This window comes from Scyliorhinus torazame, chromosome 11, assembly GCF_047496885.1.
Source record: "Scyliorhinus torazame isolate Kashiwa2021f chromosome 11, sScyTor2.1, whole genome shotgun sequence".
Taxonomy (NCBI): Eukaryota; Metazoa; Chordata; class Chondrichthyes; order Carcharhiniformes; family Scyliorhinidae; genus Scyliorhinus; species Scyliorhinus torazame.
This window is the reverse complement of record NC_092717.1, coordinates 931,890-948,246: the sequence shown is the minus strand read 5'-3', so window position 1 is coordinate 948,246 and position 16,357 is coordinate 931,890. Positions and strand designations below refer to the sequence as shown.

Here is a 16,357-nt window from a genome sequence, read left to right as displayed (position 1 = left end):
TACTTCCACATGCAACTGAAGGGAGGCTTCAAAAGATACTGAAATTGATGCCAAGTGTTACTCAGTCCCCAAATAGAAATACAAAGGAAAATGGCAAGATATTCCATGAGTATATCAATAGGAAAATCAGGAAAAGAGTAGGACCCAACAGGGACATCTGTGGGTAGAGCCAGAGGGCATTGGGAGAGTGGGAGGGTGTTGAACGAATATTTCATATCCATCTTCACCCTAGAGAATGCGGGGGGGGGGGGGGAAAAAGGAAAAGAGAGAGAGAGAGAGAGAGAGAGAGAGAGAGAGAGAGAGAGAGAGAGAGAGAGAGAGAGAGAGAGAGAGAGAGAGAGAGAGAGAGAGAGAGAGAGAGAGAGAGAGAGAGAGAGAGAGAGAGAGAGAGAGAGAGAGAGAGAGAGAGAGAGAAAGTGGACAAATATCCAAGTCCAGATGAATTGTGTCCCAGGATGCTGGGATGCTCAATTAGTTATAGTTCGGGGGGAGGGAGGCTTTGTCAGAGGCGGGTCATGCCTAACATATTTGCTAGAATTGTGAGCATGTGACCAAGTGTGTAGATGAGGGTAGTGCAGTTGATGACGTTTACATGGATTTCTGCAAAGCCTTTGACAAGGTCCCACATGGGAGACTTAAGGCAGCAAGGGATACAGGGTAACTGATAAGGTGGATTCAATATTGGCTTAATTGTTGGAGACAGAGGATGATACCAGACAGCTCTTTTAGTTACTGGAAGCCAGTGGCATACCAGAGGAACCTGTTCTGGGGCCCCTATTTTTTGTCATTTGTATAAACAACATAAGATGACTACGAGAGAGGTAGGAAGTTTGTGGATGACAAAGATTGGCCGGGTGGTTAACAGTGAGGCGGAGTGTCTTGGGTTACAGGAAGATACAGACGGGATGGTCAAAGTGGCAGATGGAAAGGAAGGAATAATGCAACAAAGAAATAGTTAATGAATGGTCTGACTGTGAATTTCCAAGGAACAAAGGGACCTTGGCGTATTTGTGCATAGATCTCCAAAGGCAGAAGGGCAGGTTAATAGGGTGGTGAAAAATGCATACGGGACACTTGCCTTTATCAATCGAAGCATAGATTACAAAAGCAGGGAGGTCATGATGGAGTTGCAGAGAACTGGAGGACACAGCGGGAGTACTGTGCGCAATTCTGGTCGCCACATTATCGGAAGGATGTGATTGCACTGGAGGGGGTGCAGAGGTAATTCACCAGAATGTTGCCTAGGATGGAACATTGGTTATAAAGAGAGGTTGGGGTTGTTTTCTCTGGAGCAGAGAAGACGAAGTGGTGATCTGATCAAGGTGTACAAAATTGAGGGGCACAGACAGGGTGTATAGGGAGCAGCTGTTCCCTTAGTCGGTTACGAGGGGACTCAAGTTCAAGGTGAGAACAGGAGGTTCGGGGGGGGGGGGGGGGGGGGGGGAAATTGGAGGAAAAAAAAAAAAACTTTACCCAAAGGGTGGTGACAACCTGGAATGCACTGCCTGAGGGTGGGGGGGGGGGGGTTGCCTCTCTGGATGAGAACTTGTCACATCATAACATTCAAGGCTGTGGGCCAAGTGCTGGCAAATGGGATTAGAGGTCAGATGTTTTCATGCGTTGGTGCCGACTCAGCCGAAAGGCCTCTTCTGCACTCTTATTCTGTGATCTTCGATTAGTTATAGCACTGTAGCTGCTCAGGGTCAGTAAATGGAAACTTTCACTTATTCGCACACAAAAGTCACCAAAAAAAATGTGACCACCAAGGAATGACCTAACTAAGTGATGAGATTGAAATCCCGCAGGGAATTAGGTTGCTAGAAAGAAAGTGGCCACACTGTTAAGGCCAATAACATTACAGAAAACTTGGCAATCGTTGTTTCAGTTTGAAATCAGATCCACATCCATAAACCAGTATTAATAATATGGTTGAAATACCAGTCAGGTCTACAACACCTCCCTGCTACAGAATGGATACATGTGATTTGACACAATAAAATACTCTTCTCCATTTTGAAATTACTCAAAAAGAAAAAAAGGACACCACTCCCTGCATTTTCACTAATTTATTCTCTTCAACCAGTGTTTAAATCACTCCATTGTGCAGACACTTCAAATGATTGTTCAGGTGTATCAAATACATGAATGTTTTAGCATCTTTTTAGCCCTTCCTCTTCTCAGTGCATTTCCTAGAATAGAAGGAAAACAGTTCAGATTTTACAGGTGGTCTGTCAAAATCTTGACTTTTTGGAATGCACAAGTTGACCATTGGAACAAGGTTATTTGCAAAGTTTCTTTCAAGCTCAGGTATAATTATTGTAGATCCTCACTTGGCAATTATCACAATGAGTATAGATATTTTAACAAAACACATTTAAGAAAATGATCACCTTGAAATCCATGCAAACAGGATGAATCCCAAGTCTCCATTTCATTAAACTCTTGTGTGCTTCTCTTAAGAGGGGCTGGTTTGCAGGTGGCTTTGACTTTCTGTTGCTGTTTCTCTATATAAAAAAAAGAATGTTTAAACATCCTACTTTGGAACCATAGAATCCCTAGTGCAGAAGGAGGCCACTCAGCCCAGAGTCTGCACCGACCTGGTGAAAGAGCACCCAGGCCCACTCCCTCCACCCCATCTCCATAATCCTGCAACCCCATCTAATCTTTTCACACTAAATGGACAATTTAGCATGGCCAATCCACCTAACCTTCACATCTTTGGATTGTGGGAGGAAACTGGAGCACCCAGAGGAAACCCATGCAGACACTGGGAGAACATGCAAACTCCACATGACCCAAGGCTGGAATTGAACCCAGGTCCCTGGCGCTGTGAGGTAGCAGTGCTCACCATTATGCTGTCCTATGGCTATGACTTTATGACTATCACTCAAATGCCATCATCTAATCCACTAGTGCAATAATCCACGAGTGGGAACTGTTCCTCAAACCACAATGAATGGTCACACACCCAGGCATGTGGTGAGGAAAAATCAAATAGAATGCCCCCAATAGTGGAACGGCTCAAATTTTGGAAGATGTGGTAATCAAAGAGTAAAGACTAGGAGAGATCCTGGGGGGGAAAATTTGCTAATGCTCTTCGGGAGGGTTTAAACTAGTTCAGCAGGGGCTTGGGAACCTGAATTGTAGCTCCAGTATACAGGAGGTTGAGAGTAGTGAGGTCAGGAGTAGGGTTTCAAAGTTGCAGGAGTGTACCGGCAGGCAGGAAGGTGGTTTAAAGTGTGTCTACTTCAATGCCAGGAGCATCCGGAATAAGGTGGGTGAACTTGCGGCATGGGTTGGTACCTGGGACTTCGATGTTGTGGCCATTTCAGAGACATGGATAGCGCAGGGACAGGAATGGTTGTTGCAGGTGCCGGGGTTTAGATATTTCAGTAAGCTCAGGGAGGGTGGTAAAAGAGGGGGAGGGGTGGCAGTTAGTCAAGGACAGTATTACGGTGGCAGAAAGGACGTTTGATGAGGACTCATCTACTGAGGTAGTATAGGCTGAGGTTAGAAACAGGAAAGGAGAGGTCACCCTGTTAGGGGCTTTCTATAGGCCTCCGAAAAGTTCCAGAGATGTAGAGGAACGGATTGCAAAGATGATTCTGGATAGGAGCGAAAGTAACAGGGCAGTTATGGGGGACTTTTACTTTCCAAATATTGACTGGAAACACTATAGTTCGAGTGCTTTAGATGGGTCTGTTTTTGTCCAATGTGTGCAGGAGGGTTTCCTGACACAGTATGTAGATAGGTCAACGAGCGGAGAGGCCATATTGGATTTGGTACTGGGTAATGAACCAGGACAGGTGCTAGATTTGGAGGTAGGTGAGCACTTTGGTGAGTGCGACCACAATTCGATTAAGTTTACTTTAGTGATGGAAAGGGATAGGTATATACACAGGGCAAGAGTTATAGCTGGGGGAAAAGGCAATTATGATGTGATGAGGCAGGATACATCGGATGGAGAGGAAAACTGCAAGAGATGGGCACAATGGAAATGTGGAGCTTGTTCAAGGAACAGCTACTGTATGTCCTTGATAAGTATGTACCGGTCAGGCAGGGAGAAAGTGGTCGAGCAAGGGAACAGTGGTTTACTAAAGTAGTTGAATCACTTGTCAAGAGGAAGAAGGAGGCTTATGCAAAGAGGAGATGTGAAGGTTCAATTTGGGCGCTCGAGAGTTACAAGTTAGCTAGGAAGGACCTAAAGAGAGCCAAGAAGAGCCAGGAGGGGATATGAGAAGTCTTTGTCAGGTAGGATCAAGGATAATCCTAAAGCTTTCTATAGATATGTCAGGAATAAAAGAATGACTAGGGTAAGAGTAGGGCCAGTCAAGGACAGTAGTGGGAAGTTGTGCGTGGAGTCAGAGGAGACAGGAGGTGCTGAATGAATATTTTGTCAGTATTCACACAGGAAAAAGACAATGTTGTCGAGGAGAATACTGAGATTCAGGCTACTAGACTAGAAGGGCTTGAGGTTCAGAAGGAGGTGGTGTTAGCAATTCTGGAAAGTGTGAAAATAGATAAGTCCCCTGGGCCAGATGGGATTTATCCTAGGATTCTCTGGGAAGCTAGGGAGGAGATTGCTGAGCCTTTGGCCTTGATCTTTAAGTCATCTTTGTCTACAGGAATAGTTCCAGAAGACTGGAGGATAGCAAATGTTGTACCCTTGTTCAAGGAGGGGAGTAGAGACAACCCCAGTAACTATAGACCAGTGAGCCTTACTTCTGTTGTGGGCAAAGTCTTGGAAAGGTTTATAAGAGATAGGATGTATAATCACCTGGAAAGGAATAATTTGATTAGAGATAGTCACTGTTTTGTGAAGAGTAGGTCGTGCCTCACTAACCTTATTGAGTTCTTTGAATAGGTGACCAAACAGGTGGATGAGGGTAAAGCAGTTGATGTGGTGTATATGGATTTCAGTAAAGCGTTTGATAAGGTTCCCCACGGCAGGCTACTGCAGAAAATACGGAGGCATGGGATTCAGGGTGATTGAGCAGTTTGGATCAGAAATTGGCTAGCTGGAAGAATGTTCAGCCTGGAGTCCAGTTACTAGTAGTGTACCACAAGGATCTGTTTTGGGGCCACTGCTGTTTGTCATTTTTATAAATGACCTGGAGGAGGGCGTAGAAGGATGGGTGAGTAAATTTGCAGATGACACTAAAGTCGGTGGAGTTTGGACATTGCAAAAGGATGTTACAAGTTACAGAGGGACATAGATAAGCTGCAGAGCTGGGCTGAGAGGTGGCAAATGGAGTTTAATGCAGAAAAGTGTGAGGTGATTAATTTGGGAGGGAATAACAGGAAGACTGAGTACTGGGCTAATGGTAAGATTCTTGGTAGTATGGATGAGCAGAGAGATCTCGGTGCCCATGTACATAGATCCCTGAAAGTTGCCACTCAGGTTGAGAGGGTTGTTAAGAAGGCGTACGGTGTGTTAGCTTTTATTGGTAGAGAGATTGAGTTTCGGAGCCATGAGGTCATGTTGCAGCTGTACAAAACTGTGGTGCGGCCGCATTTGGAGTATTGCGTGCAATTCTGGTTGACGCATTATAGGAAGGGTGTGGAAGCATTGGAAAGGGTGCAGAGGAGATTTACCAGAATGTTGCCTGGTATGGAGGGAAGATCTTATGAGGAAAGGCTGAGGGACTTGAGGCTGTTTTCGTTAGCGAGAAGAAGGTTAAGAGGTGACTTAATTGAGGCATACAAGATGACCAGAGGATTGGATAGGGTGGACAGTGAGAGCCTTTTTCCTCGGATGGTGATGTCTAGCACGAGGGGACATAGCTTTAAATTGAGGAGAGATAGATATAAGGCAGATGTCAGAGGTAGGTTCTTTACACAGAGAGTAGTAAGGGCGTGGAATGCCCTGCCTGCAACAGTAGTGGACTCGCCAACATTAAGGACATTCAAATGGTCATTGGATAGACATATGGATGATAAGGGAATAGTGTAGATGGGCTTTAGAGTGGTGCAACATAGAGGGCTGAAGGGCCTGTAATGCTCTATGTTCTAGAATGCAAAAGTGGGTCTGGAGAATAAGGAAAATAAGGAGAAGGCAGAAGAACAGATATTCTGCATCAGTCTTCAGCATAAAAGGATACCAGTAACTTTGCAGAAATAGTTAGGGAGGGAATCAGGAATTGGAAAGGAGTGAAGGAAAATGCACCAAGGGTGATACGGAGGAGCAACCTAGAGTCTTAAAAGAGGTGGCTAGTGAAATAGTTGGTGTTGGTTTTAATTTCCAAACTTCCTTCGATTTGGGAAAGTGCCATTAGATTGGAAGATAGCAAAAATTTAACTCCATTATTCAAAAACAGAGGAAGATAATCAGAAAACTATAGGCCAGTTAGCTTCGCATCAGGAAAACATTAGAAGCCATTAAAGACATTAGCAGGACACTTGGAAAATTCAAGGTAATCAGGAGTCAAGAAGATTTTGAGGGAATTCATGTTTAATCAATTTATTGCAGTTATTTGAAATAACGTGCTGTGGATAAAGCAGACCCAGGCAACGTATTGTACTTGAATTTCCAGAAGGCATTTGACAAGGTGTCACATCAAAGGTTATGGTGGAAAATAGAAGTTCTTGGCCTGGTAATATTAGCATGGAAAGATTAGCCAACAGGAAAAGGGGGCACAAATGGGTCATTGATGCAACATCTACTTCGCCACATGGGTCAGTGCTGGGGCACCAACATTTTACAAATCATTTGGATAAAGGGTCAAAAGACATGGTTGCAAAATTTTCTGATGACTCCATAGGGAGAAAGTTGTGAAGAGGACATAGTTATTGTGTCTCTGGAGTAGCCCCTCCTCAAGATTTTTAAAAACAATCATCTAACTGGTGAGGGATTGCAGAGCAATTGGGTCCCTTGTGCACCAATCACAGTATTTAGAATGTAGGTACAATTAGGAAAGTTAGTGGAATGTTACCATCTTTCTTTCTCCTCTCCCCCTCCCCCCCCCCCCCCCCACCCACCAAGACAGAATTGAAAACAAAAAAATAGGGAGGCTACGCTTCAGTTATACAGGGTATTGATGAGGCCACATCTGGAGTAATCAGTCTCCTTCAGGAAGGATATAAACACTTTGGAAGTTGTTCAGAGTGGTTTTCTAGACCAATATCCAAAATTGATGGTCGCCTTAGGAGGAAAGATTGGGCAGGCGAAGTTTACACCCACTGGGTTTTAGAAGAGTGAGTGGCGACTTGATTGAAACACGATCCCAAGACAGAGTGGATGTGGAAAGGAGGTTCCTCTTGTGGGGGAATCCAGAATTTGGGATCAGTGTTTAAAAATAAGGGACAGTCCATTTAAGACAGATGGAGAATATTACTCGAGTCACAAGTCATGAAACGTTTCCTCAAGTAGCAGTGGAAGTAGTATTTTGAGTATTTTTAAGGCAGAAGTAGATAGATTCTTGCTAAATAAGGGTAAGGGGATTGATAGCATGCAACCTCTACTCCACAATCAGGTCAGACATTTAGGACAGATAAGGAGAAATGTCTTCACCGGGGACTTCCGGGTGCAGCAATGACCAGCTGAGTCGCACGTTTCGGCATCTCCCGTTGGAACGGACTGTTGGGCTCTTAAAAAAAAAAAAAAAAAAAAAAGGAGCCCCAACGGCAATTTAAACGGCCAAAAACACTGTGCGGTAAACCAGAAGGGAATCCCCCCGGACACGCATGGAAAAGGGAGAGGATAGCGGCCGGATTACGGAGGATCCTCTGGAGCAGCGGCAAGGACGGGAAGCTCAAGATGGCGTCGGAAGGTGGCCGTTTGTTATGGGGCCCGGAGCAACAAGAGTTCCTGCGGCGCTGTGTGGAAAAGCTGAAGAAGGAGTTGAAGGAGGAAGTATTGGCCCCGATATTACAGGCGATTGAAGGGCTAAAGGAGGAGCAGAGGACCCAAGAGCTGGAGCTTCGGGTCGTGAAGGCAAAGACTGCTGAAAACGAGGATGAAATACAGGGCCTGGTGGTGAAGGCAGAAACGCACGAGGCACAGCACAAAAGGTGTGGAGAGGTTGGAAGCACTGGAGAATAACTCGAGGAGGAAGAATTTAAGAATCCTAGGTCTTCCCGAAGGCACAGAAGGGGCGGACGTCAGGACATGTGAGCATGATGCTTCACTCGCTAATGGGATCGGAGGCCCCGACGGGCCCTTTGGAGGTGGAGGGAGCCTATCGAGTTCTGGTGCGAAGACCAAAGGCTGGAGAAATACCTCGAGCTATAGTGGTGAGGTTTCTCCGCTACAATGACAGAGAGATGGTCCTCAGATGGGCGAAGAAAACTCGGAGCTGTAGGTGGAATTTTTCAATTTGTTAATTCTGTGATCCTGTAGCTTTTCTCTCTTCCCCATGTTGTGGGGGGGGGGGGGGGGGAAAGAGGGAGTATGAGGAACTGTGGGCGCCGGTGGGACAGAAAGGAGAAGGAGAAGGGAAATGCACCATTAGGGGCGGGGCCGAGTGGGAAACGCAGGCTTTGTTCCCGCGCTATGGTAATTGTGGCGGGAACGGGGACGCAGGAAGGAGGGGGCCTCGCACAGTGGGGGCCGAGGACAAGGGGGGGAAGCCGAGGTCAGCCAGAGTTCGCTGACTTCTGGGAGCAACATGGGGGGGGTGCAACTACGCTAGAGGGGGAGGGGGTTAACTGGGTTGCTGCTGCTAAGGAGAGGGGGGGGAAGCGGTTATGGGATGGGGTGGTCGAGGCGAGAGGGCACCGTCTGTGGGATATACGGGTACGTGGGAACCGGGTGAGGAGCTGGGTTAAAAAAGGGGATGGCTAGTCGACAAGGGGGGGGGGGTAAAGAGCCCCCCAACCCGGCTGATCACGTGGAACGTGAGGGGGCTGAACGGGCCGATTAAAAGGGCACGGGTACTCGCACACCTAAAGAAATTAAGGGCAGATGTGGTCATGTTGCAGGAGACACACCTGAAACTGATAGACCAGGTCAGACTACGTAAAGGATGGGTGGGGCAGGTGTTCCATTCGGGTTTAGATGCAAAGAATAGGGGGGTGGCTATCTTAGTGGGGAAACGGGTACTGTTTGAGGCAAAGACCATAGTGGCGGATAGTGGGGGTAGATATGTGATGGTGAGTGGCAGATTGCAAGGGGAGGCAGTGGTTCTGGTGAACGTATATGCCCCGAACTGGGATGATGCAAATTTTATGAGGAGAATGTTGGGATGTATCCCGGACCTGGAGGCGGGAAAGTTGGTAATGGGGGGAGACTTTAATACGGTGCTGGACCCAGGGCTGGACAGATCGAGGTCCAGGACCGGGAGGAGGCCGGCAGCAGCCAGGGTGCTCAAGGACTTCATGGAGCAGATGGGAGGAGTAGATCCCTGGAGATTTAGTAGGCCCAGGAGTAAGGAGTTCTCATTTTTCTCCCATGTTCACAAAGTATACTCACGGATAGACTTTGTCTTGGGAAGGGCACTGATTCCGAAGGTGACAGGGACAGAGCATACAGCCATAGCCATTTCGGACCACGCTCCACATTGGGTAGACCTGGAGGTAGGAGAGGAAAAGGAGCAGCACCCACTCTGGAGAATGGCTATGGGGTTGTTGGCGGATGAGGGGGTATGTCTAAGGGTGAGGGGGTGTATCGAAAGGTACTTGGAGCTTAATGACAACGGAGAGGTTCAGGTGGGAGTGGTCTGGGAGGCGTTGAAGGCGGTGGTCAGAGGGGAACTGCTATCCATAAGGGCACATAAAGGGAGCAATTGTTGAAAGAACTTCTGAGGGTGGACAGGCAATATGCAGAGGCACCGGAGGAGGGACTGTACAGGGAAAGACAAAGGTTACATGTGGAATTTTACCTGCTGACCACGGGTAAGGCAGAGGCACAGTGGAGGAGGGCACAGGGAGTACAGTATGTGTATGGAGAGAACGCGAGTCGGCTATTGGCCCACCAATTGAGGAAGAGGGGAGCAGCGAGGGAGATAGGTGGGGTGAGAGATGAGGAGGGAGAGATGGAACGGGGAGTGGAGAGAGTGAACGGGGTGTTCAAGGCATTCTATGAGAGGTTATATAAGGCTCAGCCCTCGGAAGGGAAGGAGGGAATGATGTGTTTCCTGGATCAGCTGGAATTCCCGAAGGTGGAGGAGCAGGAGAGAACAGGGCTGGGAGCACAGATGGAGATGGAGGTGGTGGTAAAAAGGGATTGGGAGCATGCAGGCGGGGAAGGCCCCAGGACTGGACGGATTCCCGGTGGAACTTTATAGGAAATATATGGACCTACTGGCCCCGCTTTTGAAGAGAACCTTTAATGAGGCCAGGGAAAGGGGTAAGTTGCCCCCGACTATGTCGGAGGCGACGATATCGCTCCTTTTGAAGGAGGAAAAAGACCCGCTGCAGTCTGGGTCCTACAGGCCCATTTCCCTTTTAAATGTAGATGCTAAGCTCCTGGCCAAGGTGATGGCGACAAGGATAGAGGACTGTGTCCCAGGGGTGGTCCACGAGGATCAAACTGGGTTAGTTAAGGGGAGACAGCTGAACACGAACATACGGAGACTGCTGGGGTGATGATGATGCCCCCACCAGAGGGGGACGCGGAGATAGTGGTGGCGATGGACGCCGAGAAAGCATTTGACAGAGTGGAGGGGGACTATCTGTGGGAAGTGCTGAGGAGATTTGGTTTTGGAGAAGGGTTTATTGGATGGGTACAGCTGCTGTATAGGGCCCCGGTGGAGAGTGTGGTCACGAACAGGCAGAGGTCGGACTACTTCCGTCTTTATAGAGGGACGAGGCAGGGGTGTCCCCTGTCTCCGCTACTGTTTGCATTGGCGATTGAGCCCCTGGCCATAGCACTGAGGGGCTCCAGGAAGTGGAGGGGAGTGCTTAGGGGAGGAGAAGAACACCGGGTATCATTGTATGCAGATGATTTATTGCTGTATGTTGCAGACCCAGTGGAGGGGATGCCCGAGATAATGCAGACACTCTGAGTTTGGGGAATTCTCAGGGTACAAATTGAATACGGGGAAGAGTGAGTTGTTTGTGGTGCATCCGGGGGAGCAGAGCAGGGGAATAGAGGATTTACCGCTGAGGAGGGTAACAAGAGATTTCCGGTACTTAGGGATTCAGATAGCCAGGAGTTGGGGAACCTTACATAGGCTTAATTTAACACGATTGGTGGAACAGATGGAGGAGGATTTTAAGAGATGGGACATGGTGTCCCTGTCACTGGTGGGCAGGGTGCAGGCAGTCAAAATGGTAGTCCTCCAGAGATTCCTTTTTGTGTTTCAGTGCCTCCCGTTGATGGTCACAAAGGCTTTTTTCAAGAAAATCGAGAAAAGTGTCATGTGTTGTGTGGGCTGGGAAGACCGAGAGTGAGGAGGGGGTTCTTGCAGCATAGCAGGGATAGGGGGGGGGGGGGGGACTGGCACTACCGAGCTTAAGTGATTATTATTGGGCCGCCAATATCTCAATGCTGTGTAAGTGGATGGGAGAAGGGGAGGGAGCGGCGTGGAAGAGAATGGAGAGGGCGTCCTGTAAGGGGACCAGCCTACAAGCATTGGCGACGGCGCCGTTGCCGTTCTCCCCGAAGAAATACACCACAAGTCCAGTGGTGGTGGCAACACTGAAAATTTGGGGGCAGTGGAGACGGCATAGGGGAAGGATGGGAGCCTCGGTGCGGTCCCCGATAAGAAATAATCATAGGTTTGTCCCAGGGAGAATAGATGGGGGATTTGGAGCATGGCAGAGAGCTGGGATTGTGCAACTGAGGGATCTGTAAGACGGGACGTTTGAGAGTCTGGGAGCGCTGACGGAAAAATATGGGTTGCCCCAAGGGAATGCATTTCGGTACATGCAACTGAGGGCTTTTGCGAGGCAACAGGTGAGGGAATTCCCGCAGCTCCCGACGCAGGAGATTCAAGATAGAGTGATCTCAGGGACATGGATGGGGGATGGTAGGGTGTCGGATATATACAGGGAAATGAGGGACGAGGGGAGATCATGGTGGATGAGCTGAAGGGAAAATGGGAAGAAGAGCTGGGGGCAAGAGATTGAGGAGGGGCTGTGGGCTGATGCCCTACGTAGGGTAAACTAGTCATCCTCGTGTGCCAGGCTAAGCCTGATACAATTCAAGGTTTTGCACAGGGCACATATGACCAGAGCAAGGCTCAATAAATTTTCCAGGGTAGAGGATAGGTGTGGGAGATGCTCGAGAAGCCCAGCAAACCACACCCACATGTTTGGGTCATGCCCAGCACTGCAGGGGTTCCGGGTGGGGGTGGAAAAGGTGCTTTCGAAGGTGGTGGGGGTCCGGGTCGAGCCAGGCTGGGGGTTGGCTATATTTGGGGTTGCAGAAGAGCCGGGAGTGCAGGAGGAGAGAGAGGCTGATGTTTTGGCCTTTGCGTCCCTAGTAGCCCGGCGAAGGATATTGTTAATGTGGAAGGAAGCCAAACCCCCGGGCGTGGAGACCTGGATAAATGACATGGCAGGGTTTATAAAACTAGAACGGATAAAGCTCGCACTAAGAGGTTCGGCTCAAGGGTTCACCAGGCGGTGGCAACCGTTCATTAACTACCTCGCAGAACGATAAAGGAAATGGGAAGGTAACAGCAGCAACCCGGGGGGGGGGGGGGGGGGGGGGGTGTATAGATATTTGTACTTGGTTATGTACATGGGATTGTTTGATCTTATTATCTGGAGTTATTATTTTTGTTATGGCAGTTGCCATTTAGTTTATATATTATTTATTTACTTGTTAAAACGGTCACTGTTATTTAGATTGTTTTATTGTTGTAAAAAGGGAAAACCTTTGTATTGTTTTGTTTGGCCGAAAAATTGAATAAAATATATATTTTTTAAAAAATGAAATGTCTTCACCCAGAGGATTGCGAATTTATATATATATTTTTTAAAAAGAACGCTAGATGGTTGTAGACACCTTAGAAGGTATTCAGGGCCAATTTCATTTAGTTTTTATTTTACTCCCAAGGGAATCAAGCAGGAGGGTGGGAAGTAAAGCCAACATTGAAGATTATCCAGGAACTTGGAACAGCAGAGAGGCTTTTATAAGATGGAAAGTTCGGGGAATTCTATTGCTGCCCATGCGGTGAATAATCTCACCGAGAGATATACAACTGACCAGAGTTCGCTCTCTACTAAATCCCAGTACACACTGGAGCTATTCTGAAACCAGCTACTTTGAGCAGAACCTGCACGACCAGGCAATTTCAGATCATGATCAATTGCCAGCTAAAAATCAGCACAATCTTACTGGCACAACACGTTTTCACATTTTGGCCCATGTAATTTTCAATATAGCTCAAGTGCTATATACACCACAGGTGGTCCGAGAGCAGTGTGCAGTTAAGTGGGTCAAAATCCTGAACTCTCCCCAACAGCACTGTGGGTGTATGGATTCCACAGACTGCAGTGCAATAAATGCTGACGTAACCAGCAATGCCTACATCCAATGAATGAATAAAATCTTATATAATTTCATTGCATAACACTCAGGTGCATAAAGTCTCCAATATATTCCAAATGTTCTTTCCTGCTGCTAGTGCAGCTCCAAATCTGCATTGCATGCTTAAAGTTCTAACCGAGAACATATCGGGTTATATTCGGGACTGGAGTCAGAGAGCTTTATAGCGCAGAAAGAGGCCCTTCAGCCATCATGTCTGCACTGGCCAGTGGTTAGCACCGTTGCTTCACAGCACCAGGGACCCAGGTTCGATTCCCGGCTTGGGTCACTGTCTGTGCAGAGTCTGCATGTTCTCCCAGTGTCTGCGTGGGTTTCCTCCGGGTGCTCTGGTTTCCTCCCACAAGTCCCGAAAGACATGCTGTTAGATGAATTGGACATTCAGAATTCTCCCTCGGTGTATCCGAACAGGCGCCGGAATGCAGTGACTAGGGGATTTTCACAGTAACTTCATTGCAGTGTTAATGCAAGTCTACTTGTGGCAATAAAGATTAAAATTAGAAGCACTTATCTATTCCAATCCCATTTTCCAGCACTTTGAGACCTTATGCTTTGGTATTTCAAGCACTCTAAATGCTTCTTGATTTTTTTGTTTAAATTATTGAATTATGAGCAGTGTAGAACTCAAAACCTGTTGATGAATTTTCATCTCATGCATACATTTAATTTGTATTAAAATGTGAACATATTCTTACCATGTTCTGCATCACCATGTGATGGAGTGGCCGACTTGGGCTTTGCACCTACTTTATTCCAGTATTCATCCACAGACTCTTCACTTTCATTTTGCACTTTACCAAAACAAGAGACAAAAATCATAGAATCATAGCCATCTTGTCCATGCCAGCCATCGGACACCCAGGTGTCCCTTCTAACCCCACCTTCCTGCATCCAGTCCGTAGACTTGTAGCTTAGAGCAAACTACAGGCCCAGGTACTTTTAAAGACGTTGAGGGTTGCTGCCTCCACCACCAACTCTGGCAGCAAACTCCAGACTCCCACTACCCTCTGGATAAGAAGGTTCTTCCTCATGTCCCCTCTGTACATGGGTGGCACAGTAGCTTCACAGACCAGAGTTCAATTCCCGGCTTGCGTGTGTGCGGAGTCTGCACGCTCTCCCAGTGTCTGCGTGGGTTTCCTCCGGGTGCTCCGGTTTCCTCCCGCAGGTCCCGAAAGATATGGTTAGCGAATTGGACATTCAAAATTCCCCGTGTACCCCAAACAGGTGCCATAGTGTGGCGACTGGGGCTCCTCACAGCAACTTCATTGCAGTTTTAATGTCAGCCTACTGGTGACACTAATAATAATCTTTATTACTCTTCTGCCTCTTATCTTGAATCTATGTGTCCTGGTTCTAGAATTCTCCACCAAGTGAAACAATTTTATCCTGTCCACCCCATCTCTTCCACTCAAATTTTGTATTCCTCAAGTAAGTCATCCCTCAGCCTTCTTTGTTCCAAGGACTCAGCCTTCTTGGTTCCAAGGAAAATCATCTATCTATCCAATCTATCCACATAGCCACACATTTCACACCCTAGCAATTGTCTTGTAAACCTCCTCTGCACTCTCTCCAGAGCAATTACATCCTTCCTGTCATGTGGTGACCAGAACTGCATGGAATACTCCAGTTGTGGCCTCCAGTGTTTTAGTCAATTCCAACATTATATCCTTACTTTCATACTCTATACCTCTGCCAATGAAGGAGAGGATCCCTATGCTGTCTTTAGGAATCCATGCACTTGTACGCCAAGATCTCTCACTTCATCTACCCCCTAGTATATTCCCATTTATTGTGTATTCCTTATAACTGTTTGACTCCCTAAATGCATAACCTCACCTGGTGTTAATTTCCATCTGCCACTTTATCGCTCACTCCACCAATCCATGTGTATCTTGGAGATTATAGCCATCCTCTACACTATCCACCACTTGGCCAATCTTGGTGTCATTTGCAAATTTCCCAATTATGCTCCGCACATTCACATCCAAATCGTTAATATACAACACAAACAGTAAAAGGTCCCAACAACAGAGCCCTGTGGAATTATTTCCCATTACTTTTTAGGCATTGGGAGGAACTGTTGATTTATAACCAGCTTCTAATCTAGAGGAACAACAAAACGTCCAAAATACAAGATGGGCTGGGTTCAGATGTTCATGCTCCTTTTAGTGCATCCCAGACTATCCACCCGTTGTTATATACAAATTTTTTTTTTGTGAATTTAGAGTATCTAATTTTTTCATTCCAGTAAAGGAGCAATTCCACTACCCTGCACATATTCTGGGTTTTGAGAGTGAACCCATGCAGACATGGGGAGAAGTGTCCCGGGCCAGGATCGAACCAGGGTCCTCGGCGCCACCACCGTGCCATTATATATAAATTCTACTTTATGTAACTCATTCCAAGCAAAATTCAACATTTAAAAAGATGGAATTGTTGTCCACGATTCCAAAAACTTCCCAAAGCAAGTCAAATTATAAATCCAAAGAGATAAAATAATAAATTGAAAAAGCCCCAAATGGGTGGCACAGTGGTTAGCATTGCTGCCTCAACGATGATGACCCGGTTCGATCCCAGCCCACTGTCAGTGTGGAGTTTGCACATACTCCCCGTGCCTGCATGGGTCTCACCCCCACAACCCAAAAAAATGTGCAGGGTAGGTGAATTGCCCAAATTGAAAAAAAGAGTTGGGTGTTCTAAAAGAAAACGTCTATTTTGAAGGAATGAGAATTTTACTACAGAAGATACCGTGGTGGGAATTCCCTTTTGAAAAACAGTAATCGGTGTATAGAGTTCAAAAAATATCCCTTTAAATAGGGGAAGCTAATCAATAGCGGCACACCATGCATAGTGAATAGATGTCCAGGTAAAAAGGAACGGGCAGAGGTTAGAAAGGCATAATTTTATCAAAGATAAAAGTATTTA

The 16,357-nt window shown here is 46.9% G+C and overlaps 1 protein-coding gene across 1 annotated transcript in view; it reads right to left on the bottom strand.

Annotated features, from left to right (window-relative positions):
- Nucleotides 1-2,074: 2,074 nt before the first annotated feature.
- LOC140385048 (uncharacterized) overlaps nucleotides 2,075-16,357 on the bottom strand; it is a 34,502-nt gene continuing 20,219 nt past the window's right edge. The window contains exons 4-6 of the mRNA XM_072466840.1: nucleotides 14,128-14,223; nucleotides 2,391-2,504; nucleotides 2,075-2,189 (exon numbers count right to left, since the gene is read on the bottom strand). Of these exons, the coding sequence (XP_072322941.1) occupies nucleotides 2,134-2,189; nucleotides 2,391-2,504; nucleotides 14,128-14,223 (266 nt within the window). The 3' untranslated portion in view covers nucleotides 2,075-2,133. The remainder of the gene's footprint in view (nucleotides 2,190-2,390; nucleotides 2,505-14,127; nucleotides 14,224-16,357) is intronic.